This window comes from Phalacrocorax carbo, chromosome 8, assembly GCF_963921805.1.
Source record: "Phalacrocorax carbo chromosome 8, bPhaCar2.1, whole genome shotgun sequence".
Taxonomy (NCBI): Eukaryota; Metazoa; Chordata; class Aves; order Suliformes; family Phalacrocoracidae; genus Phalacrocorax; species Phalacrocorax carbo.
The window spans coordinates 6,551,466-6,576,179 of record NC_087520.1 but is presented as its reverse complement, the minus strand read 5'-3'; the positions used below and the strand labels follow the sequence as shown (position 1 = coordinate 6,576,179).

The 24,714-nt window shown below is 42.8% G+C and overlaps 1 protein-coding gene across 3 annotated transcripts; it reads right to left on the bottom strand.

Annotated features, from left to right (window-relative positions):
• Window positions 1-328: 328 nt before the first annotated feature.
• CANX (calnexin) lies at window positions 329-21,173 on the bottom strand. 3 transcript variants are annotated; one of them, XM_064458444.1, is made up of 15 exons: window positions 21,099-21,173; window positions 12,881-13,070; window positions 12,334-12,407; window positions 11,749-11,807; window positions 11,264-11,405; window positions 9,880-9,961; window positions 8,274-8,466; window positions 7,198-7,387; window positions 6,364-6,477; window positions 5,802-5,958; window positions 5,268-5,483; window positions 4,761-4,880; window positions 4,504-4,642; window positions 4,259-4,350; window positions 329-3,649 (listed from the first exon to the last, which is right to left on the bottom strand). In XM_064458444.1, exons 2-15 carry the CDS (start codon window positions 13,064-13,066, stop codon window positions 3,596-3,598), a joined length of 1,818 nt encoding a protein of 605 aa, XP_064314514.1. In that variant the 5' UTR covers window positions 13,067-13,070; window positions 21,099-21,173; the 3' UTR covers window positions 329-3,595. The 3 variants fall into 3 exon arrangements, with proteins under 3 accessions (XP_064314514.1, XP_064314513.1, XP_064314512.1); XM_064458443.1 differs by having other exon boundaries at window positions 21,057-21,149; XM_064458442.1 differs by lacking the exon at window positions 21,099-21,173 and having other exon boundaries at window positions 329-2,226; window positions 3,591-3,649.
• Between the last annotated feature and the right edge of the window lie 3,541 nt (window positions 21,174-24,714).

The following is a 24,714-nucleotide window of genomic DNA, read 5'->3' as shown; positions in this document are numbered from 1 at the left end:
GGCGGGCAGGGCGGTGCGTTTAAAAGGCATGGGGAGGGGGCGGGGCGGCAGCAGCGCAGCCACTCAGGCGCGCCGCGAGGCGGGGCCAAGGCTGACTGACAGGGAGGGGTGGGCAGTGCGGCCGAGGCAGCACGGGGCGCCGCCGCTTGCGGGTCACCAGCGCCGGGAAACAACAGCCTTGCAGCGAAGGGCCGCCTCACCGGGCCGGGGGCTGTCACCGCGGCGGCAGCCGAGGCCCGCTCCGCGCCCAGCCCCCTTCACTTCAGCCCAAGCAGAAGCGATGAAGACTTAATTAGTAACACTGCTTAATTACACAAAGGAAGCCCAGCAGAGTTAAGTTTCTTTATTGATTAGTTTTTACATCTTTTCTTTTTAATTTGCATCTACAGGTACCTTTTTGAAATGGACAGGTCTTTTCTGCAACTAAAAGCACAGGCCATGTTCAGCAATGCTAAGAAAAAAAGAAAAACAAACTCCCACAATTCGAAAAAAAAAACTTTTTTCAAAACCATGAGGCAACACTGGTAGTAACTGGGGCACAGCTCAGGATGGGGAGAGCAGTCACAAGCCCTGCACAGGTAACCCCTGCCTTTGAGGAAGGAGTAAGGGGAGAGTGAGGCACCGCGGACTTACACACCTACTAGCAATTCGCACTTGCAAGAACCCTGCGTCAGGCCCAGGAGTCAATCTTAAAAACAGACATGCACAATGCATTTCATAGGTCACAGCCTCAAGCTGTGACAATTCACTATCAGCCAGACCCAGAACAGCTAGATCACATCCCGTGACACTTCTGGAACACGTGAGTTGGTTAGCTGTATCATTATCAACACCCCTTACTGAGCACCAAGTTTGAGAGAACCATTTTCAGCATTTCTGCCACCTTGCCTTTCATGCCCTGCCTGCACCTACCCCCCAAGGTTGTGTTGTGATTTTCCATCTCAGCCTAACACACACACCCCCCCATCTTCAGACACAGCACATTCAGCTGCTTAGAGCATCTTTTTCAGAAGCTGCCACACTCAGATGCGCATATATAAAAGGCTCAAATACACCTTCACATATTTGTAACACTTCCAAACCTAGTTCACAGGTTACAACCAGGTAGAGCTTTGGTACTTTGAAAACACAGCTATGCTTTAGAAGTACTCAGGATATGCAGACAGCTCATTTTTCCTCAAAGGAAAAGTGATTCTGAGGTTTAGACTGAGCCACCCAAGTCAGAAAGGATAAAAAGTAACTTTGGAGTTGTCTATCCATTTTGGAAAGTCTTAATTTATTGTAGTGATAATTTAAGAAGCATACACTACCGTATCAAAAAAAGCCATAACATGCAGACGGGAGACCTTTTCAGGAGATTTAGCAGAAGCAAATGCAGATTTACAAATAGCTTTCATATAATACTATTTAAAAGCTGATAGCAGATCTTCAGTTCACTTTTGATACTTTGAAAAAACATGTACGCACATGAATTGTTCAGGAATTTAAGGCAATTTGCTTATTGAGATAAAAAACATTAGATTAATAGATTTTTATGTTGTGCTCAAAATGTTAGCTGAATTGAAACCATTTACATACACTTCATCTCAAAGGACTGAGTGATAAATAGCAGCTGCTCCTTGATAAAAATACAGTCCTGAGAACAAGCTAGTAGCAATGCTTAAGCTATGACATCTTCCCTGTCAGAGTATACGCTATTTTTGCAATAAGGAGCAGTATTTACCAGGTGTTCAACAGGCAAAGGCATTCTGAACATGCAATGGCTCCCAACAGAAGTCTGAAATTACTTCCAGTATCTTGCTCACAATAGTTTATTTGCACACTGCAGAAAGATCAAGAAATCCTGCTATGCATTTGTGATCACTAATATTTCAAACACAACAACCAAGGGATACAACATAAGGACAGGCAGCAAAAGGTGTTTTACAAAAAAACCCCAAAAGCCACGAGTCTCTTCGTAATTCGCTAGATTGTTTGCAAAGTAATCGGAACACTCTTCCCTCCCCAACCCCTGGGAATAATTCCCTACACTATTCCTATGCTATGACCAAACAACACTGGAGTGTTTTAAATTCAGTGCAAGAAGAGTAATTTCAGGACATTTAATTTCACTCTAAACAAAGGCAAGAGTTTATCTATATAGACATCCAAACGCCAACATATTTGGTACAGTGTAATGAAGTTACATAGATTTCAGCCTCAGAGGTATGCTCTTGTAGTGATCACCTGCATTCCACAAAAAAAAAAAGCGTTTGAAACAGTATAATATGGTAGACTCAACACTTTAAAAAAATTTATTCAGCTGGAATTGGAACTCCCTAACATTCACAATATAATTTAGGATGCATTTGTTACATGAAGAGCAGATAAAAGACTTAAACAGTTTCACATACCAGTTAAGATATTCCACATGCTCCTTCCCCACCTACAATACTGACATCTTTGTTAGCTGGGTTTTGGTTTTTTTTTTTCTTAACAAATACTCAGTTCAACTCATCTACCTGACCACCTCCCCCATTTCTACAGGAGTAGACATACACTGATAACAGTGAGAGGATATGGGACACTGTCCTATCCAGTGTTTGGACCCTGGAAAGGAGTAGGCCTAGCTATAAAAATAGAGTTCAATGATGAGCTGAACATGAAGCGCTTCAGCAACTGAGGCAAGGCTGGACTCAGAAAAAGCTGTATAGTCACAGAGAAAGGAAAGCATCAGTGGCTGAAGGAAGGGGAAAGGGGGAAGTAGTCTAACCCCACCCCCCAACAACCCATTAACTTTACAAAAAGCGTTCAAGGACTAACAAAATCCATTATCTGCAAGGTCTGCAGGATTAAATGCCACATTAAGATGACCCACTCCAAATCCTAGATCATTTGTCAACACTTAACAGGGCTTTAGCCATGCACCGTATGCATATTCTACAGACTGACTAACCCCCTTCCTTCCAACCCTTTCTTCCTCTTTCCCCTCCCCCCAAAGAATGAAGTTGATTGATTAGAGAGTTTCACTACTGCTTTCCCCATACATCCCCACCCCCCCCCCCCCGCCCCGAGTTTCCTTTTCTTTTGAGGGCATAGGGGTTGTCAAATACATTGACAACTTTTCTTTAAACAATTACCAAATTAAGAGATATAAAGACATTGGTGCATTTAGGAATTTACATATTTGTAAAAAAAACTAGTTATAAAACTGCATTTTTATCACCTAGTGCTTTCAAGATTCATTGTTATTTTTCACTAATTAATATATTAAATTAAGCCAAGGTTTGAGACCAGAAAAGTTCTACCAATCTACTTGAAAACAGAAAAGAATATTTAAAACCAAAATGAAAAGGTTAGTTATGTTACATTCCAAAATCCACAGCCCATTATATCAAACGCATTCTTTCTACAGGAATGATGTTCTTTAAAACAGATGATTGCAAATATTTTACTGCTAGACACTCCATTACATTGGATAGTGTGACTGGAACCTGTGGATGGTGAAATCTTGAGGTTTTTCCAAGTTTCAATGTAAGGTGTCCAAGGTCCTCTCCCAGAACCATGTTTGGAAAAAAAAAAAAAATAATCACAGATCAAGTTCTTATTACTTTTTTCAATCTTTCCTTGGCTTTCTGTTTCTGGGTGATCTATTCACGGTTTCCTCCTCCTGCAAGAGAGTAATTTGTGTAAACATCAAGGAAATAAAACCTATGAATATCATTTAAAACTTTTGAGCAAACTACAAAAAATAATCTACTTTCATTTCTACATTGGGATTTATTTTTTGACAGGACCTACCGCTGTTACCACCCCTCCTTTCTATACATCGCAAACACAAATCCTCATTTTCACAGTGGATGTACGCTATTTGCCAAGGTACTCATCAGCTTCTGCTGCCGTGAGAATCCCTTTAACTTAAAGCAACACTCCACCCATTTAAGTCAGCTGTTAGGTCAGTGTGGAGCACTTAAGATGTCACATACTGACTGCCTAGAAAGCTGAATAAGCTTTTTGCCTCAAGATGATGCATTCCACACAATCCCACTCCTCTCACAATGCAGGGTCTGTAGCAGTGCCTTTAGCAAGGTGCCCAGCTCTGCTGAAGTTGGCCGCAGCAATTCCTATTCAGCAGCACGATTAAGTTTTCCAAAGTTCTGACAATGGGAGGGAATATCACATGAGCCAGGTTTACTTCTGAACAGTTTAATAAGGCCTGTTCTACATGATTTAAAGAAAAAAATGTGCAAGACTTCCCTCAATGATTAAGCACTCTTACCTCTGATGCAGGTTTCCTGTCCTCTTCCTCCTCCTCTTCCTCCTCCTCTTGGCTAGCACTTCCTATATCAGCATCGCTTTTCTGCTTCTCTTCTGAAGAAAATAAAAAAAAAATCTCATTCTCTTTTCATTAAGACTTACCTTCAGTTCACCATTGGCTTTACTCCATGTCTGCCAATCCTGCTGTTCTATTCTATAAGAGAGAAAACTCAAACTGATTCAAGATTATCTATCTAGTGCACCTACCTAGCTTTTCCTCATTTGCTTCTTCTTCCTCCTCCTCTTCTTCCTTGCCCCCTTTATCTTTTTCTTCCTCTTTCTCCTCATCCATCACATCAGGCTGAGGAGCATCAGTCTTTTTGTATTCTGCAACACTTGGTTGTTTCTTTAAAAAAAAGAAAAGAAATTGTCAAAACCAGGCAATTATTTGTGACATGTTAAGGCACATTTTGCTGGATCCCTTTTTAAAGATTATACTACTTATTATCAGAGGAAATGCATACCTTCCCAGAACAGCAGAAAAGGACAACAAGGAACACCGGCAAAGCCACAGTGAGGATGTAGACTACCCAAAGCCAGGGACGCTCTTCAGCAGCTGCCATCATCTGGCCGACAACACCAGGCTATAAGACAAAAAGAACCGTCAAATTTCATCCCATACAGCAAGCTGTAGCAGTGAAGTTTAAGCTACAGAATTTTCAAACAGGCTTTTTGCAACTTTGAATATTTCATACCTCAAAAAAGTCAAAGTTAACTTGCACAAGTAGTTTTTCCATAGTTTGCAAATGAAGAATTAGGCTGAAATTAACCATCCAAACACCAGAGCAAAAACTTCACAAAACAGCAGTGAGTACTCATTGTTACTTGTAGCAATCATTACCATATTACATTCAGGAACTGACGTTTATCATAACCCCTAACCTTGGTACATATAGGTATATATTGATAAAGACCGTGGGAGGGAACGGCAGCAATGCTCCGAAGCACACAATTAAATCTTTATTTCTCACCTCTGCAGCACCATCAGCTGCCTTTTTCAGTCCCCATCCATCACTGGCCCAATCATCAGCCACAGCTCTTTCAGTACAGATGATGAAGTTGTCAAAAAAGATGTCAGAAGTCATTGACCATAGCTCAAGTCCCACAGCACTGAAGGGAGTCATCTTGAAAGGTTGCAAGTCTTCAAAGAAGTCTGGGTTTGGGATCTTCCTAGGTTTCCATATACCCTAGGAAAGAAAACGTTCAGCCTCACCTGATATAATGCTATTTTTAGTTTTCAGCCAATTTTGAACAGAGAGAAAGACAAATCCATTGCACATAATTATGATGTCTATGGGTACAACTCATCACGTTTTGGGAATCAATTTCCATTTGTGCTACAAAGAAGGGAAGCCAAGTAAGACAGCACTTTGAATGTGTCCACTTGAAACACAGTACAACCATAACTAAGAATACAAATACTGCCACACTTGCTGAACCTAAATCATTCTGCTTTTTGCAAGAGAAATGCTGCATCGGCAAGTAATTCAAGCAATGACACCAACCTGATAGTTCACGTTATCAATCATAGGAGGCTTCCATTTGCCTTTGTAGTTTGGATTGTCAATCATTGGTCGCTGCCAGGTACCGCAACCAGGGGCTGTCTCACATTTAGGGTTTGCAATCTGAGGTGCCTCCCATTCACCATCCATATCCTCATCCCTGGAAAGGGAAATTCAGTTTTGAAGTCCATCCCTTGTCTTTATAGAGACTAAGGCTTAGACAATGTCCAATTTGTGGGAATTTTAAAATTCCTACCATAAAATGGACATATGTAAACTTTGTATAGCATTGGTCTGTAGCTCAAGACACTGCAGAAGGAATGAGGATTTCAAGAAGTAGTTTGGAAGCACAGAAGCTCAACAAAAAAGCCAGTCCCTGAGCATCGCCTCCCCTGCCACCCCTTTCAAGTACGGTACAACTGCAAGATGACCACCCCTACCCGGTTCAGCTTACAATCACAGAACAGAAGAGTTGAAAAGTGTGCATGTGAATGCAAGAACACAAGACTCCTCAGACCAAAGCCATGAAATATTTGCTGTGATTTGCAACAGGCAGTAAACATACCAATCTTCAGGCTTCTCAGCATCAGGGTCCGCTACATATTCAGGCTCATCATCCAGCCAGCCCTCTGGTTTCACAGCATTTTCATCTGCTATCTTTGCAGGAGCATCCTCATCCCTTGAGAACAGAATATTATGTATTAATACACACAACAAACAAGTTCGTAAGCCCAAGGCATGGTTCTACAGACTGAGTAAGCCCACTGATCTAGACAACCAGCCAGCTTCACTTCTGATAGGTGAAGCACAACACCATGATTTCAGAAGAGAATTGCCTTGCCATCTGTTACCTATACATGTGCCTCATGGCAGTCATGGCACCAAATGGAAGGTAATACTACTTACTTTTTAAAACCAACCTAGAAAGGGTGTATTACAGCAAATCCTGTATTTAGTGGTCATTGCAAATACACACTTTAGCTCAAAATTGAGTCCATGGTTCACAAAGCATAGGCTCAAAGACAGAAACCCAGTACCAGTTTCTGATTTAGGATGTCAAATATTTCAGTCACCTGTAACTATGCATTATGCAAACAACTACAAACATCTTACAGTTATACCTTCTGGTATATGCTGGATGAAAGCATCAGCTAGCACAGCTGTCTCAGTAAAAACTTTACCTCTGGCCAGCAGAGTAACAGGAGCACTAAACACTAATTCCAGAGGGCACAGACTGTCTGCCTTTGTCTACCGAACTGCCACTCAGATGCCTAAACTGATTGTGTTTTGATTACAAGGTGAGACTCAAAACCTTTTAAGTCATCTGAGAAAGAGTTTTTGATCAGGAACAAGCTACCAGGCCAAGGCTTCCCTCAATTCCACCCCTCCAAGAGCTTACCAGTCATCTGGTTTAACAGCATCTGGGTCTGGGATTTTTGGTCTCTCATCCCAGTCCTCAGGCTTCTGGTCATTCGGGTCCTCAATCTCTCGGGGGGGATTCACAGGAGGAGACATATCATTTAGCAAATTCCCACTGTTGACAACCGTTTGATCAACCAGTATTTCAAAACTGTTATCAGGATTCAAGACTGAGGAAAAAAGTTGATGTAGCCATTACAATTGATAAAAAACATGCAGTATAAAGCATCACTTATCCCCACTGTACAATTACAACTTCAGCAACCCAAGCTACCTACCCAGCAAATGTCTTAAAGAAATGTTAAGAACCTTTCTCCTTATGCCAAAGTATAACTACTGATGATGTACCACATCCCACCCTCTGAGAAAGGCAGCTCTTTGCAGGAGTCCTACTTTACAAGCGACTTTGTGCTTTTAGCATATGTAGAGTGGTTTACCAGTCACAAGAGCAAGTTGACTTCAGCACAAGAAGTAATGCTTTAGTAGTAAGAATGTATGTACTTACATTCTACTCAAGAATAAGTCTCCCTGCTACTGACTCACAAGATTTTAATCTCATTCCTTTATACACTGCTGCCTCTGTAGCAGGAAAAGTTACAGAGGGATCCTCCTGAGCACTCCAGACCAGACACTGTACTTCAAGAACCACCGAGTTTGTCTGGTACTATGAAAGCAGCAAGAGAAAAGACTACCCCTCTAAATCTAAAGCCTAGTATACCCCAAATTACTAAGGGGCAGCATTCCAGCAGTTTATAAGTGTTGATAATTATTTTGGATATACTTAGCATATCAATTTACACAAGACTGCTCTGAAATTCCATTCTTTATTAAGTTCAAGGTCTCATGACCTTCCTTGCCTGAATCAAGACTTCTTGCAAGGAAGAAATAAGCCTTTGTATACTAAGATCCGTTCTTGCATTCAGAGCTTTCAAGTGGTTTTTAGTTGCATGGTGCGTTGACACAAGTATTCAGTTGTTCATCTGGCTCATTTTATGAGCTTTTGATTCAGGAAACATAGTAGTAGTTATTAGCACGCATAGTTAACAGTCACCATACCCAGAGTATAAAGATGGGTCTTCTTATCAGTAAAGTAAGTCTTCAGGTCTGCTTCTGGACGCTTCGCATGCTTCTCCTCATATTTGCCAGTCTTTGGGTTTTTGTGCCGGAAGATGAAGTGCAATTTATAGTCCTCTCCACATTTGTCAGGGCCAAACATGATCGTATATGGAGTTTTGTCATGGAACTGATCCTTTAAAAACAATGTAAAGCTTCATTCCATTATTTTGAAATATAACTGCAGTCACTGTCTGGCATAAGAACTCCCAATTCTTTAGAAATTATGCTGCAACTTGGATATTAAACTAGTGAAATACCCACACTATAGTATATATGATGAATACAAGCCTCTAGGAGGAAACACCAGAATTATCCCAGCTCCTTATTTTGCACCTTTGGTCTCTACTTTCCACATGGAAAACAACAACTATTCAAGTGTTATCAAAAAGATAAGTGTAAGTGACCACCATAACATTTAAATATACCTCTACATAACAATAAAGGATTTCAAAAGCTATCAATATAAAATTATCAGTTGCTGGTAATAACGAACAACTAGCTAGTTCAGTGAGTTTCTTTCACACAAAGTAATAAGCAGCATTAAAAGCGAGGCCAAGTTGTATTTAGTTTACACACTTATGAACTGTCTCAATCCAAGAGCTAACTGCATGTAATAATCTCACCTTCGAGCACTGCAAGCAAGTCTCTTTGTTCTTGCTAATGTTATCTTAACATTCAGTGCACCTATGAAACTGGTTAGATATTCAAGTAGTCTTTTGGGTGTCTTTTTTAGTAATTTGGAATGCCTATTAATAACACAACTCCAGTGAGGCTGCAGAAGGAAAGGAGAAGGATGGGTACCAAGTCAAAAGGTACCTCCTATGAAGAAGTCTAGGAAGATGGCTAAGGAAAACCCATAGGCTACACAAGCCTATGCAAGGTGACCCAGCAGTTACGCTTTGTCTGAACAGGCTAAACCACTTTAAGTAGGTATATCACTGAGAGGAGAGAAAATTATTCCTAATCCTTAGGAGTTGTAGCATGGTATCTTCCATTGACCACACTTTTAAGACAACGCATTCAAGGGTCATTTATGAAGCAAATAGTTCTATGCAGCTAGTGTGTGCAGCTGAACATTTAACATTGTATCCAGTCCAACCTCAAGACTTTTTTTTAAATATACCCAGTAACTCACCCACCAAGTGGGTTCACATGTCAAAGACAACGCAATAAATGCAAGGTATATTTTTAGTTATTTGCATTAGTCTGTTTAAGAAGATGGAACGTGGTATCTTCCTTCTGGGCAACAGCTTCCTGAGAAGGTTTCTCCTCATCTACCAGCTACTCTCATAAGACACCTCCTTTTTGGTCCTACAACCTAGGGAAATCTGAAGTATTACAGACTTCAGCAAAGGTCTAGAACCGCTCAGCTACTGGGAAATTCCAGAGTTTTCACTCAAGAGCCAGAAACTGCTGAGTGCAAAGTACTTTGCAGATCAGGCCCTAAATACACCCCACTGCCTTTATTGAAGAGGTTTCTTCAGGAAGAAGCAAAACAAACAAGTTTTCTTTCACGGCTAATACTCAAAGTAGCAGCATTACTCACCAGATTCAATTCAGGGGTTTTTGAAAGCAGTTTCACATAGGCCCCACCACACTCTATTCCATTTTGGAAGTTTACTTCATACCTAATTTTAGTTTTGGACAGAGGGGAGAACACATTATACATGAGGAAAAATTACCCCTGTAATACACAATTACATTTCTCAAGTACAAATTAAGAGATAAGACTGTTTTGTTTCTTGCTCTAAATCACATGTCCAGTGATTATTAAAAATACACGCTGCACTCTAAGGACTAAGCAAATATTCATAAGGGCCTGAGAAACATGAAAAAATTGAGGCTTTACAAGACTCAACCTATAGAAAATATTAAAGGAATTGAATGCTTGTCTAGAAGATTATGATCTATAAATGGAGAGAAGGGAGAAATAGCTTACCAGTATGTAAAACACTGCAAAAAGAGATTAGATTAAAGCAAGACAATTACTTTCCCCACAACTACTATGGCAGACAGTACTCAATTTGTAAGACTACCAAAGCAACAACAATCGGATGATAGGAGAAGCCCCTTCAGGGTTATACGCATACAACAGTATATTTAGGGATGCCAAGGAGTCTGAAAAAGGCAAAACATCTCTGTCAGGAATAGGCTTAGTATGCTTGATCCTCTCTCAATGCCAGCAGCTGGAGCGGATGACCACTGGGGTTTATTTTTAGCCTTGTATTTTGAGCCAAAACTAAACAGGCATGCAAAGCAAAGTGGCCAATTCATTACCTTGTGCAAATACAAATCGGCTTACTCTTTGTTTAAAACTGATAAAGTATGTAATAATCCACAAATCAACTGTTCTCACTGAATGATTTCCCTGCCCGTTCCCGCTTCTTGCTAGTCTAACATACATGCAAGTAGATTCTTCTACATCAGTCACGGTCAAGCAGAACTAGGCAAGCTGTTCATCTTCCGTGACAGATGAACTAAGACAAAGGAAGGAGGAAACGAGTGCCTCTTTACCACCCTGTCCACTCCACCTTGAAAACAGAGGGCAGTTTATTGCCTAAGTAAGTGCACTGACCTTACATACAGACAAGCTCTTCTCCAGAAGGACAAGGACTTTCACAATTAGCAGTACAAAAGTCAGTTGCCTGACCTTGTTACTACAATTAAATCAAGTGAACTGAAGTCCCAAGGCACTTTACCAAGCCTAGTTTTCATAGACTTCTTTCCTCTTCAGGCTTCAGAGATACCCATGCTGTTCCTAACTTCCCACTTTGGGAATATGGATTGCTAGTTTACTCTTCCTTAAACAGTATAATAATAGGTTACAGTGTCATGTGTCATCTAGACCCCAGTCAACAAGAACTCAGTTATGGAATTAACCTCAGCCTGCTCTCCTGTCATAACAGAACACTAAGTTATCCTTTACTTACTGTATAATAAGGGGTTTGGTATCAAATACAAAAGGCTTTGAAAGTTTGGATGAAATTGCATGATGCTTGGCTCGGGTTACCAATACAAGCCCTTTGTCTCCTGGAAGCTTAGTGTCCTTCATGTCTTGGACTTCCCATTTACCTGGAGAGAAATCAACCAAACACTATCAAAACTTGTTCAAGTCAGGCTTTTTTTAGCCCAGTTTTGAGCAAGATAATCAGCATTCTGAAATAACACCCAACAGGGTGCCTTATCAAGTTATTAGCATAACACCTTCACTAAAAGTTATTTTAAAACCTCCAAGTAGATATTTTGTCTAAACCAGAACTACCTATTATATTCTTAGCCAGGTATATAAACACTCCTCCCACTTTCTCTGGTGAATACATTTTTAACTGGGAAGAGAAAACAAAGGCTTGCACCTCTTCAGGTATGACAAAAAACATCAGAAACATCTATCATACAAAACCTGGGTTGGACTCACCATCATATTTGGCAATCTCATCATCTGTATCATCTTTTTTTGCTCTGGAAAGGATCCATCTAGAAGACAGACATCCAACAGTTGAAAAACATTTACTTCCCCCCACAGTTAAAAATCCTACCTGTAAGATAACCCTTTTACTGTCCTATGACTACACCCTGGTGTGTTGATCTCCTGAGGAATTCTATTCCCAAGCCTGCAAAGTTATCTGCATTTGCCACTTCCCACCCCACCCCCAAAGTAGGATCGTGGCCTCAGTGTCTTGCTCTCAAAAAAAAAAAAAACCACACCACAAAAGTAGCTCCTCACCATCTTCACGTTATTCAAGTAAACTGAAAACTCAGGTGAGGGTTAAAACATTACACACGTATGGCTCATCTCCCCTTTGTTACTAGAACTTAAGGAAATACTAGTTTAGCTCAGCACCTTAGCAGCCAGCCTCATATAATTCACTGCTGTAATCCTTGCCAACCACTGCTCTGGGATTTGATTTTAAATAACAGGCTCTAGAGTAAGGGTTTCATTCCCTTTCACCAACATTTTTAATTATTTGCTATACTGAATCATCCTTCAGATTATACTCACCCATCCAGAGTTCCTTTATCAAAGGACTCCGCAAAATACACCTCGCCGGTTGGGACTGGGGCCTTGTAGGTAACCTATTGGAGAAGAGATGCATTTATGCACCTTTCAAGGCACATCCTCTACTCTAAAGAAATACAGGCATATACAGCTCTCATTCCCCCTTTACACTCAAGTACAGCTTACCTGGAACACCCTTGCAGCATAAATATGGAAGTAACATAAATACTACTGCTTGTGCCAAGCCATTGTGCTCTTGCCTGCATCTAAAACTAAAGGATATACCTAGCTAGAAATACTAGCATTAACTCCTGATAAACACACCAGATTTCGAGGGTGGATCTAAGTTCGAGGGTGGATCTAATACAGGAAGAATGTGGGGGACATGAGAGTATGAATGAAGCAGCTAGGCTTAATTCCAAGCCCTACTCCCAGATAACATCTTTAATAACATCACAACATCTTAAACGTTAGCAAAGACTACTCTGATCAGACTTATATTAACCACAACACAAGCAGTAACTCAATTTTTAAAAGTTGCATGCCAAACCTTTGGAGTTGGAGGAGGAGTGCTTGTTTCAGGCTTTGACTCTTCTGCCTCCTCAATGCCGTCGTCCAAGTCATCCTCAATATCAACTACATCATCACCGTCATTGTCATCATCCACATCATGTGCCTGGACAGCAAGAGTCCCAAGAGCGAGCAGGGTCACATACAGTAGCCATTTCAGCTCCATGATCCTAAATAAATAAGATAAGGCAATGAGGTCAAGCCAGCACTGCATGCAGAGCAAAGCATTGCTTCTCAGTACAAAACCAAGCATCCACGACAACAGGTGAAGTGTCTAGTCATACCACTAAAAGAAAAGCGCAAACTTATCTTTTCAGCTCTTATTTACTGCATGTGGCTGGTTGAGACAGCTCTAAAAGCTCAAGAGGAACACAACATAAAGCTAAAGTATTTAATACAAAAGAGGCGTTAACTGAGTGGAAGACTGTGTGTACAGGTTTTGCAGATCATGCTGCAGAAGTGTCATAATTTTGCTCTCACACTGCCACAGTCCATGAGCAGAACAGCAGACACATGTACACAACACCACAACCTACATACCTGCAAAAGCCTAAACAGAAAACCCGTTTCTTGCTTATAAAGGACTTTAAATGCATGATGTAGAAACTGAAATTTCCATTCAGTTCAGGAACTGAAATACAATTAGCTAGCTCTTTCAAGCAGAGAATAATCTATGGAGTAATCAATCCTCTGCCTCCTGGTTCAATATTTTTGGGGTTTTTTTCAACTGTGGGACCCTGACATTTTCATTCATCAGTTTCCTTCCCCAGGTTTTATTCTGGAATTACTGCCAACAGTCATTGACACAACTGGCAGATGTCGATAAGCAGCTGAGGCTACTGAGGCAGACCCGGGGAAAAATTCTTACTATTTAACAGACAGGTGATTTGATTCCCTTCTTTTGATCTCTAATTTAACAGGATAACTGAAGAAAAAGACTATCTGTTAAAAGAGACTTTACAGAATTAAAATATCACACTTCAACTAACTTATAAGGTGCCCAGCACACTGTCACACCTAAAATATGGTAGACCTTGGCAAGCTGTAGCCCAAAAGATCTTGTAAGTAAAATGGGTTTCAATTTTACTTTCTTGCTAGAAAAACTGCAAGGTCACAGCACCTTTAGGTCGATACAGAAGGCAACACTCTTAGCACGCTGCTTATAGTTTTATCTGCCAAAAAAACACCCACAAAAACAACCCATGCCTTGCTCACCTTTCCTCCTTTGAATCACAATGCAAATTTTTCTTCCAAAACCAGAGCTGTAACAGAGACTAAGACTTTTCTGAAAGCAAGTGTAAAACCAAACATCACCCCCCTCCCCTCACACTCCTGCCTCAGGCTGTAGCCCTGTAGACTTACAAACATAACTCAAGCAGAGTTAATAGTGCCTGCAGGGGCATAAGATCTTGCTAGAAACCAAACTTCCAACTTTCCAAAGCATGTTCAGGCAACTAAAACCATTTACTGTCTTAAAGGCTTATCAGCACTATCCAATAGCCCAAAACTACGTTGCATACCAGATCCACCATTCTTTGATTAACTTAATTCTAATGACAGGGGATGTTTTATAACTACAACAAAACTGTATTTTAAAGACTTGTGCTGAGGTCACATCCACTTTATCACTACAGCAACATGCAATTACAGCCAGTTTTCTAACAACAGTGATAGCCTTGAGGATTATAGTCTAAATGCACGCTCACAACCCCCATCCACGTGCACACACAACACGCAGGCAACTGCACTGAAACACCTCTGAGCCAGAAGGACACCATCCACAGCACGAACAGCTGACAAAAATTCCAAGTTTTGTTTCATATGAGCAAAGTTGTTTGCTTAATGCACAGTGTACAGCTGAAATTGAAAACAGTTACAGATCTCGTAAGAGCTATGAGCTGCTATGACTAATATGGGAACAATACAAAACCAAGGAATGAAAACTGTCACGCAAACATCGGTACCCTTGGAATTTCAAGTTCCTCTTGTACAGATGGCATGCTCTCTGAATGTTTTCATGCCCATCAGCATAAAAACAGTACAGAAAACAAGACCCTGAAACTTCATGTGAAAAAGTGATCTTTAGAAGCAACTATAGATGAGATAGCACAAGGACCCCTTCCCTTTCCAAGGGAAGGGCTGAATTTTGTCTTACCTTACCGAGAGGACCTCGCCAAATACATTTTTAACAGAGTTAAATTCAGGAAGATTTTACCCCAAGTTTTAAAACTGCTTTCAAATTATATTATGCAGATAGAATGACCACTTTGTGATTTGTAAAGTGATACATGAAAATTAATCTTAAAAATATAGCAAGATTAAAAATAAACCAATCCTCTCCTCTCTTTTTAAGGGGAAGAGGTTTCTGCATACCTCCTCCCAAGCCTGTGCAAAGGCTATTAATGATTTAGCATGCAAGTAATCCCTTAAGTAGCCTCACCGCTAGCCAACCAGCAACCAAGTTTTGGTGAAAGAAAAATCATCCCCCCTAACTTTCATGCCAGTAGTGACTCCAAATGTAATAATTACCTACTTCACAATCCCACCCCAACTACAACCCTTCAGGAATATGTATCAGCAGCAAATGGACTTTGGTAAATGCTAGCACGGAAGTGACAAAGCTGCATAGCCTCATACTGAGGCAAGGCTGCTCCAGAAATTCTCCTGTCAAAGCATCCTAGTGAAACCAGACAATTCCAGCAGTGACCCATAGAGCAGGGACAGAAGCTGTGCCACCCTGCACGTCTGTGCTCCTGATACAGCCATAGGTATCTACCCTCCAGGTCTATATTTGTCAGTTAATGCTCTGCCTGAATTCAAGGCCTCCTTGAACCTCATTTCAAGGTAGAATTACTATCTGTTCAAACTCCCAAACAAGCTTTTTTCTCTCTCCCCCCAAAAAAAGAAAGCTAAAAGCATTAAGAGAAACTAATCCAGTTTCATGTCCTTGCCTCCTCATAATCATTGGCAAGCAGTATTCACAAGTTTATTTCCCTACAGAAAGCTGTTTAGAACACCTCCTACATAATAAATCAGTCCCAAATTCAACATAAGCTACCATTCATACACCTTGAGTACAGACTGGTAGCGTCTTCTGCAACTGCCAGTTGTCATGCCAAGTCCCTTATTCTGTTAATCTGTAATGATATAAAGGTATAATGTAATACAAGCACAAACTCACTAAACTGTAAGAAATAAAAGACACTGTTCTCAGAAGGTAAATTTAAGTGAAGCACACATTTTTGATATTTAAAAAGCTACTTCTATCCATAATGGATGCACAGCTACAGGAGAAAATTTCAACTTCACTTCACACAATCCTTAGGGACACAACAGAAACATGATTATGCCCTAGTAAATTAGGTTATTTCTAAATAGAAGATAGAAAGAGAGGGGAGGGGGAGAGAGAATAAACTCAGGTTTTATACAGAAGAGGCATAAACCAAATTTTCAGTGGAGCTTTTAAGTTGCTAGCAACTGTAAGTGTTCAATTAGTCACCTAAAATGTAGTCTAACCTTCAGATGCACAGCCACCTACTCTATTATGATCAGGCTTCTCCCTTGAAGAAGTGTCCAATTTCCAAGCAATTTTCATCATTAGCCCTTTTTTACTCTGCCTGCACTTCCCTTCTTCAGGTTTAACTGTGTAATATTTCTGAAGGTTGGTGGATTTCTGATAATGCAACTGCCAAAAGCCTTTAACAAAGGAATCCTTTCATAATAGGCGAGAGCTTCTGACGTCTCCATTCTACTTCAGTGCTACCCTCATTTTCACCATAACAACGTTCCAAGTCAGAGATGATTAAAACATCATCTACTTTTTTTTAGTAAGGTCTTCAGATGCTTACAGACACTGGCACACCACTTGGATCAAAGTGAAAACTACTGCAGTATAATACCAAAGTACTAACTAGGAAGAGAGTTTGAGACTGCCAGGGCTAATGAATCACTTGTGTCTGTGTCCATCCTCAGCCAGCTTCTACACTAGAAAATTTATAGCTGACATTTAAGCGCAGTTTGCCCTATTGTCAAAAGGCCGAAGCATTTTCCCCTGGAATTTACAGGAGCTATAGGCAAACACTGAAAACAGACACCTGCAACAGCTGCACTACATAGACTTTACTTTTTACAAAGTAAAACCTAAACCAACTGGAGTGAGATTCTAAGACAGGATCAGCCTCTTGCCATAGAAGTTGAACTCTTAAAATATAGGGCCAAGTGATCGCTACCTTTGGATTTCAAGGCCTTCAAGGAAGTCATCCAGCTTCAGAGATTTATTTTTATTTACAATTCCCCTTTCACTGAGCATAAAGAGGAAAGTTGTTCTTAATTATTGGCATGACACTTGACCCATGAAGCAGAGTTGTCACCACTCTAACATACGTGTCCTGGGGAAGGACAGATAATGAAAGCGCCCACACAAAGGATGTTTAAGTCCTTTGCTACCATACTTCCCAAACATGTTATTTAGAAAGTAACTTCCCTGTCAGGTCAAACAGAGCCTGCAAAACCAGTTTAATCATCTCCCTGGTTACTAATCTATTTGAGTAGTTCATCAAGCCAGTTCTTAACACTGCGTATTTCAGAATGTGTAACTACATTTGAATTGCTACTGGCTATCTAGTTTACTACTTTTTATTAGAAGAATTAACAGTCAGATGAAATAGGTCTTATTAAAAATAAGTCACTTACTATGAACTACACCTCAGCCATTTAACTGGAAGGGCATCAGTGGTTTCTATTTCAGCAGCATCTGAAGTGACAGCTGAATTACTTAAATATAGGAAGAGCAAAATTTGCTAGCAAAGTCCTGTGTTCCAAATACTGGATTTCAGTATGGTATTTGCAGTGGAATTACACCAGTAAAAACAAGCACAATGCATCCTCGTGCAAGGCAAGAATTATGGAAGAAAAATTTAAAGGCAAAGAAGAAATTTATCATAACGAAAAAAAATGTAAGCAGACAAGAACAGAAAGGCTGATACATACTCATTTTCCCTCTCAAATGACATTTTTATAGTTTCTGGTCAAAGGCTTGGCTATCTGAGTTCATAGTCCACTAGCTGCTTAAAGTCAGAACTAAGAAACACTTTTCTACATCTCTCAATCCCTCCACCTTCCCATCCTGGCTCCTCTGCAGTGCCAGGGTAACTGTTTACACAGCCTCGTGATGAACTAGCAGCTGGTTTAAGATGGCTTGAAGTCCTTCTGCCATGTCATTTTAACCCTGAATCAAGACCCCAGTCCAATCCAGCATGCAAAGGCAAGAAGAGTTGTAGCAGGACAAATGAAAGTACTGTGAGATAAAAGTAAGTAGCCAAGGATAAAGGAAATTGAGCTGTTGGCAGCAGAGTCAGCTTAATGCCATAGTTTTGTGTGTAGTTCTGTCATCCACACTTGTTGAAGACATACCTGTCTTTAGGCAGATTCGGGAGAACTACACTCTACACCAAAGCTGAACAACTAACTGTGTGGCCAAACACTAATTTCAGCAACTACTACATTACCTCACATCCCCTCCAAGAGGGATAAAATAAAATTATATTAATCTATATGCAGCTATTCATATGATGCAGACAACACTTTTTCCCCTTAAATGCTTAGTTTTGCAACTAAATAACTTCCAGCATTGTGAAGATTCTGCTCTCTAACATCATAAGCCAATGAACAGCAGAGAAGGCTAAGCTAAAACAGCCTTGCTTACAACAGCCCAGAGGCAGGAGCTCTGTTGGGGGGGTAGTTTGCTCTGCTTTCCCCCCCCCCTTTTTTTTTTTTAAAAAAAGGAGGGGATGCCTAGGATACACTGCTACATAAGGTTTGAGAAAAACCTCCTGGAAAGGATTAGCCAAACCTCTCCTGGAGAGGTCGATAGCCCCACAGAAAAAGCTGCCTTCTGTTTGGGTTGTAAGGAGCACAAACCAGGCAAGAGATTACACGTGAAAAGTGACAGCAACAAAGCCTGTTTTTAATAAGCATTTTGAATATGCCAGTTTCTAAAAATAATGTACAACAGTGCAAATACAGTGAGGGAGAAAACACCATGTACCATTCGTCAGCAAAGAGATCATTCCTGCAGAACTGGAAGTCCTTGGAGGGCAAAGACAGAACTGCAAGGCTGTTTGACCATAAAACAGATGGGCTGCTAGGAAAGTTACATTAGGCGGGGGGAGATTTGGAGGTGCCCCAAGATCTTTCAGACCATCATGCCTAGAAATCAATTCAAGTTTGCCCTGCCACCGAATTGATTCCAGCAAGAACAGGCTGCCACCACGATCACTACCAGAGGCAGAAAAATGAAAGACCAGAAAAGGAAGTAAAAGGCAGGGCTAAGTACAAGTCACAGTGTATTCTCAGTAAAGGATTTATTCATTTACTGAGGAGGAAGTGCTGCAGCACATCAAATGAGAGGGTAATCCAACAGAAGCTGCAAGCTTTCTTACTGTTTTGTATTATGCTTCCCTTCCTAGGAGGGCAGCTGATACCAGGAAGCAGCTTACATCTTACACATAGCTTGTGATGCTGTCTCTGAACTGTACAAGAACTCCCTTCATAGTATTTTTTTTTAAACTAGAAGCACTGAGACCTTGTATAAATACAAAGTTTAACTCAAAGCTCTTCCTAGTTTTGTGAAGTGTTTCGGATAAGCTTATGTAATATCACCGTACCAACGGTAAGGAGGGTTTTTAAGTCATTTCAAGTGCATTAGAGTGAACATAGAGCGACATATTTCAACCTGTATTTAACCAGTATTTTATCTGTATTATCTCATACATTGTAATAGCTCTTGGAATATTTTACCAATAACTCAAACCACAGTAGGTAAAGCATCCCATAAAACCTGTGTGGTAGCTATACTTATTTGACAGTTTTAAGTAAACACATTGCATTTAGAAATACATGACATACCTAGAGACTGGCTTTTAGACATCTAACATACTCTAAATAAGTTCCAGAAAGAGTTTTCTGCGATGCTCGGCAGAAATGCTGCATGTTAATTATGTTAACACTACTACTAATAATAAATTCTGGACCTTTATCATTACTACCTCTAATACATGTCTGCTTCTCTTCACAACCAAATCACCTGCAGCATTTCTCTTTCTGCAGCCTAGAAAGTTCTTAACCACAAAACTGCATGTGAAAGTTCACTCTTTAGAATCAGTACAGACAAGAAAGCAGCAGGCAACGCATACTTTAATTCAAAGGTGTAGGGTTTTTTTGTTTTAAAAGCACACAATACAATCCTTGGCCAAAACTGAGAACTAAAATATCATTTATATGCTATTTTGAAGACACCCAACACACATTATATTCAGGCGGTAAAAATCAAGCGCACATTTTAAGACCCCAAAATTCTCCGGCCGTGCTGCTGCAGAGTCTCCCCGCCCGCACCTCACCTTTGGCCTCCCTCGCTGTTCGATTACCACGTCTTCCCAACCTGTTGGGCCTCCAGTTCTGCGCCTTGGACTCCGCTTTTCCAGAGGCTTCTCCTTCCCCTCGCCCAGCCCGCAGCAGGCCACCCGCCTCCCCTCCTGCCTCTGCAGGCATTCCTACTCGCGGTCAGCCTCTTTGGGCAGCTCGAGACTATTTCGGCACGTTAGCGGCCGACATCAGAGCATAAACAGCCACACAAAACCCAAACCTCAGGCCAGCCCCGGCAGTCCACATCCATCTCCCGCCCCCCCACCCCGAAGCCGCCCCTGTCCCACCCAGCCGGGGGAGGGGAAGGCACCCAAGCACCCCACGGGCCCGGCTCCAGACGCGGCCCTGCCACAAGCCGCTCCTGCACAGGTCCCAGAACTTGCCAGAAGACCCGCCGCTCCCCGCCCGGCCCCTCCGAGGCCTAACGCGGGTCGAGCGGGCCCCTGCAGCAGCCCCCCGCCGAGGGGTCTCCCCGGGCACGGCCTCCCCTCCCGCCCCGGCTCCCGCGAGACCCGCCGCGCTCCCCACGGCGCGGGCCGGGCCGCCCCCCGCGCCCAGGCCCCGCAGCATCCCGCCGCCTCATCCCCCTCCCCCGCAGGCCGCCCCGCCGCCTCACCGCACCAATACCCCGGCATGCCCCGCAGGCAGGCCTGCTCCCCCAACCCAAGGGCGCGTAGCACGCCCCGGCCGCGGCGGTCGGGATGGACAGACGGACAACGAACGACCGCACTCACCCCCACTCAGCAGCCGCTGGCACCCCCCGCCGCGGCCCTTACCTCCGTCACGTGTCCGCGCGCCCAGCGCCGCCGCCGCCGCCCGCCTATCTACTGCGCGCCAGCCCCACCCCCGGCCCACCTCGCTTCTCCTCTCCCATTGGCGAAGAGCTCGCCCGCCCGCCCGCCCCTTCGCTGTTTCGGGGCTTCGATTAGCTGGCTGAACCGCCGCTCAATGTCCTTCCCGCCTCAAAACACGCCCCAACGGCGCTGCCCTTCGTGGAGCGCTGTTATTGGTTGGCGGGGTTATAGGAAGTGTTGGGCGATTGGCTGGTTGAGGAGAGGCCGTTGAAATGTGGGTGGAGACGCAACGTCTCGCAGCCTCGGGGCGCTGCGGTGGCTGGCAGGGCGGCGGGGGCGACGGGCCGCGAGGGGTTTCACGGCTCCCTGCGAGGGTGGCGGCGGTCCCCGGTCCGGGAGGGGGCCTTGCCCCGCTGCTGCTGTTACTGCCGCAGGCCCTGAGGCGGAGCCCCAGCGGCCGTACCTGCCTCATCCTGCCCGGCGTGAGACGCCCTGGGCCCGCCCGTGCGGCCGGAGATGGGGGGGGCGCTCACCGAGTGGTGGTTCGCCGAGGCCGGTGTCTCAGGAGAGGCTGGAGGTGGCTGCCTGTCCCAGCGCCTTAGCACCGTGATAGTAAACAGCAAAGTCACCTTCTGCCTTTCCTGCCCTTAGCTCCTTGGAAAGGGTGTTCAAGTTTCCCTCCCTGTTCAGAAAATTAAGCATATGTAGTATTTTTTGCTCAATTACAAGATCAAGTTTCAGGAAAACAGCAGAATTGGACACACAGTCCCAACGTGTGGCAGCACAGCTGAGGCAGGCCCTTGTTTAAAGGCCTTGTTTAATATCAGAAGATTTAAACTATGCTGTATTTCCAAAATTAACACATTACTGCAGAGTTGAAATATGGTGTAAATGCTCAATATTTACACACCCAAACAAGTACAGAAACGCAGGAAAATGCAGAAATAACTGCTCGGAAGGAGAGGCTGGAGCAGGTTTGCATGGGAGCATGCAATTAACTGTCAGAGCAAGATTAAATTTCAGGAGTCCCTGTCTCCTGCGTACGTACGGCAGCAGGGGATGGCAATGAAAGAGGTCCTCTGATGAAGAAAGCAGAGTCCTGTTACCCTATCAGTAATACCACTTCGAAGTTGTATCTGAGCTGCTCAGAACAGTTAAATGGAAAGCTGTATCTGAACTACCCAGAACTGCAGCCTGTTCCAGCAGATAGGAGGTATTCTGTAAGAATATCAGATGCAATATTGTTCAGAGGGGCAGGAAGAAGAGGGTTGTGGGTTTTTTTGTAAACATAAATCTGTTTTGAGTTGATGCAATGAGTCAGCAACATAAGTCTCCCAACAGAGAAAATTCTACCGCGTTAGGACAATGCAAACAGGGCCTGGGCACTCAGAAATAAGGCTCAGCATAAATGAAATCAGCAAATCCCTGTTTACACTGAAATTTGGAATCAAATGCTCACATTTTTTCAGGAAGCCACCAAGCTGGCTCCTAAACCTCCCTGTTGCCTGAGCTACACCCAGAGACTGAACAGAAGATGCAGACAGACAGGCAGGGAAACAGCCACACACAACAGGCAGCGCAGGAGATACCAAGTGCTTTAAATAAGAAACTAAAAACACCACAGAGGAATCCTTTAAAGCGTAACAAAGGAGTATAATTTAGCAGGCTCCCTCCCCAATCTAGGCAAAATCCAGTTTTCCACCAAACATCTTTCAAGCCGCTCTTTTGAAACAGGTTATTAACTCCAACATAACTCGCAGGACAGCACGATACTACTGCTGCAATCACACAAGCGCCAGAAAGCCAAATATACACACACATGCCTGTCACACATGCCTCCCCTTCCTCTCCCACCCTTTCCCAAAAAAGAAGACATTCCTTCCTTTTGCAACCTGCTGAATCATGGCACAGGCAGGCAGCCCTGAAGCCTGCTCCTGCCTGCGCTGCTTTGTCATCAAGGGGAGCAGAACAGTGTAGATGAAAAAAAAAAAAAAAAAAGCTGCTAAAAGCATACCCTGCCCTGTGATTTTCGAGATGTTTGAACTTCGATAAAAGGCATACAAAATCAACACAAGAGATAGATAATCCCGAAAGAAAAAAAAGAGAGGGATAAAAGGAACAGAAGAAACGTGCACAGAGATTCAACTACTTTGGCAGCCAAGAAGGTGGTATTTTTAGACCAGGTTATGGAGTGCCAGGGCAGGGGCAAAGAAGGGGATGGCAGACACCACACCGCAAACATGACATTGTCAAGGAAAACCATTGAGGTATGTTCAGGCTTTGCCGCAGGACATTTGCCTCATTCTACTGACAGACACTTGGGGAACGTGCTGTGCTCTGATTTTGGCAGTAAATTTGGAAAGGCAGAAAACGGGCAGCGTGGCGAGGCTGGCAGAGCCTGCACATGCAGAACTCAGAGGTGAGAGGCAATCCTCAGTTTATAAGTGAACGACAGCTTTGAATAATTGTATTTCGGGGAACTTTTCTTGCCCTTACTGTTACCAGAGAAACCTCCCGTGCTTTCAGCCAGTACTTTCCATTCTTAATTCCCTCTACCCTCAATCTCTGAAGAATTCCTCCTTCCTTAATCCCTGCAGGGCATTGCAGGGGTAGCGCTCTCCTTGTATTTCAAACATTAGTAGTAGATCTTTTCAGACTCATTCTCCTCTGGAAAACTGGCAAGAAGTGAGTGGAAAATCAAGCAGGTCAGAGTTGCGGGATGTTAGTGACACCACACTGACAGATAGCAGGCAGTCAAGGCAGACTACCAGCAGGAGAATGCTGACTTTTGCTCTTTCAAACTTTGAACTGCAGGAGGGAAGACAAGCTCACATCTCTGTACGGGGCAATGTCCATGCACCCTGGTATGCTTTTCATGGGAAGTACATCTCTTTACAGTGACATCTTTGGAGAGCATGCCTGAGAAAAGGACAGGAAAAGATACACTGACATTATCAAAATGGGGGCGGGTTAAGTGTCTGAAGGAAATAATAAAGCCCTGCCATTTTCAAATAAACGTGAATGTAAGAAGTGTTATAAATTAATTGTAATAAGTAGAAAAAGGGAAAAAGCAACAGAGAACGAGAAGCAGAGCACTAGTAGACAATGGGAGGAGGCAGGGAGGCACAGCACTGAGGTGGAAGAAGATAACCCATCCACCTGATACCATTCGCGCAAGCTTGGAAGTGCCCCTGGAAACAGGAACGTTACAGAAAACTTCTGGGACCCAGAAGCTCAGAGTTACCTCAGACAAGACAATAGGTGCAAGTTTGGTCTGAGCACAAGCTAGGGAAATCCTGATGGTTTCCATGAGTCGTACACAGCTTTTGTGGCTCCCTTTGGCATTGCTCCAGTTTGCTGGGCACCGTTTGGTTCCCACTGTGCTCCTCTCCACCAGTTCTTTCACAGACCAGAGGTAGGTTTGCTGGAGAGTAGCCCTCAAATATGCCCAAAGTTGTGTCCTTCCTGTGGGTCTTATACTTGAAGCATTTTTACCTGAGCACAGTTGCAACACATGCCATGAGAGTTATCCCCTCACTAGGAAAATGCAGATTACCCTTCAGATGCAAACACAGCATCCCCCAACTAGCTAAGGACC

What these genes read in the sequence shown, in the direction of transcription:
- CANX (XM_064458444.1), bottom strand. Translation starts at nt 13,066, where the DNA reads ATGGAGCTGAAATGGCTACTGTATGTGACCCTGCTCGCTCTTGGGACT. An exon ending in AAACCCCTGAATTGAATCTG is followed by an intron (nt 8,467 to 9,879) that starts GTGAGTAATGCT and finishes TTGTTTTTAAAG; the next exon opens with GATCAGTTCCATGACAAAAC. An exon ending in AGCAAATGAGGAAAAGCTAG is followed by an intron (nt 4,351 to 4,503) that starts GTAGGTGCACTA and finishes TATTTTCTTCAG; the next exon opens with AAGAGAAGCAGAAAAGCGAT.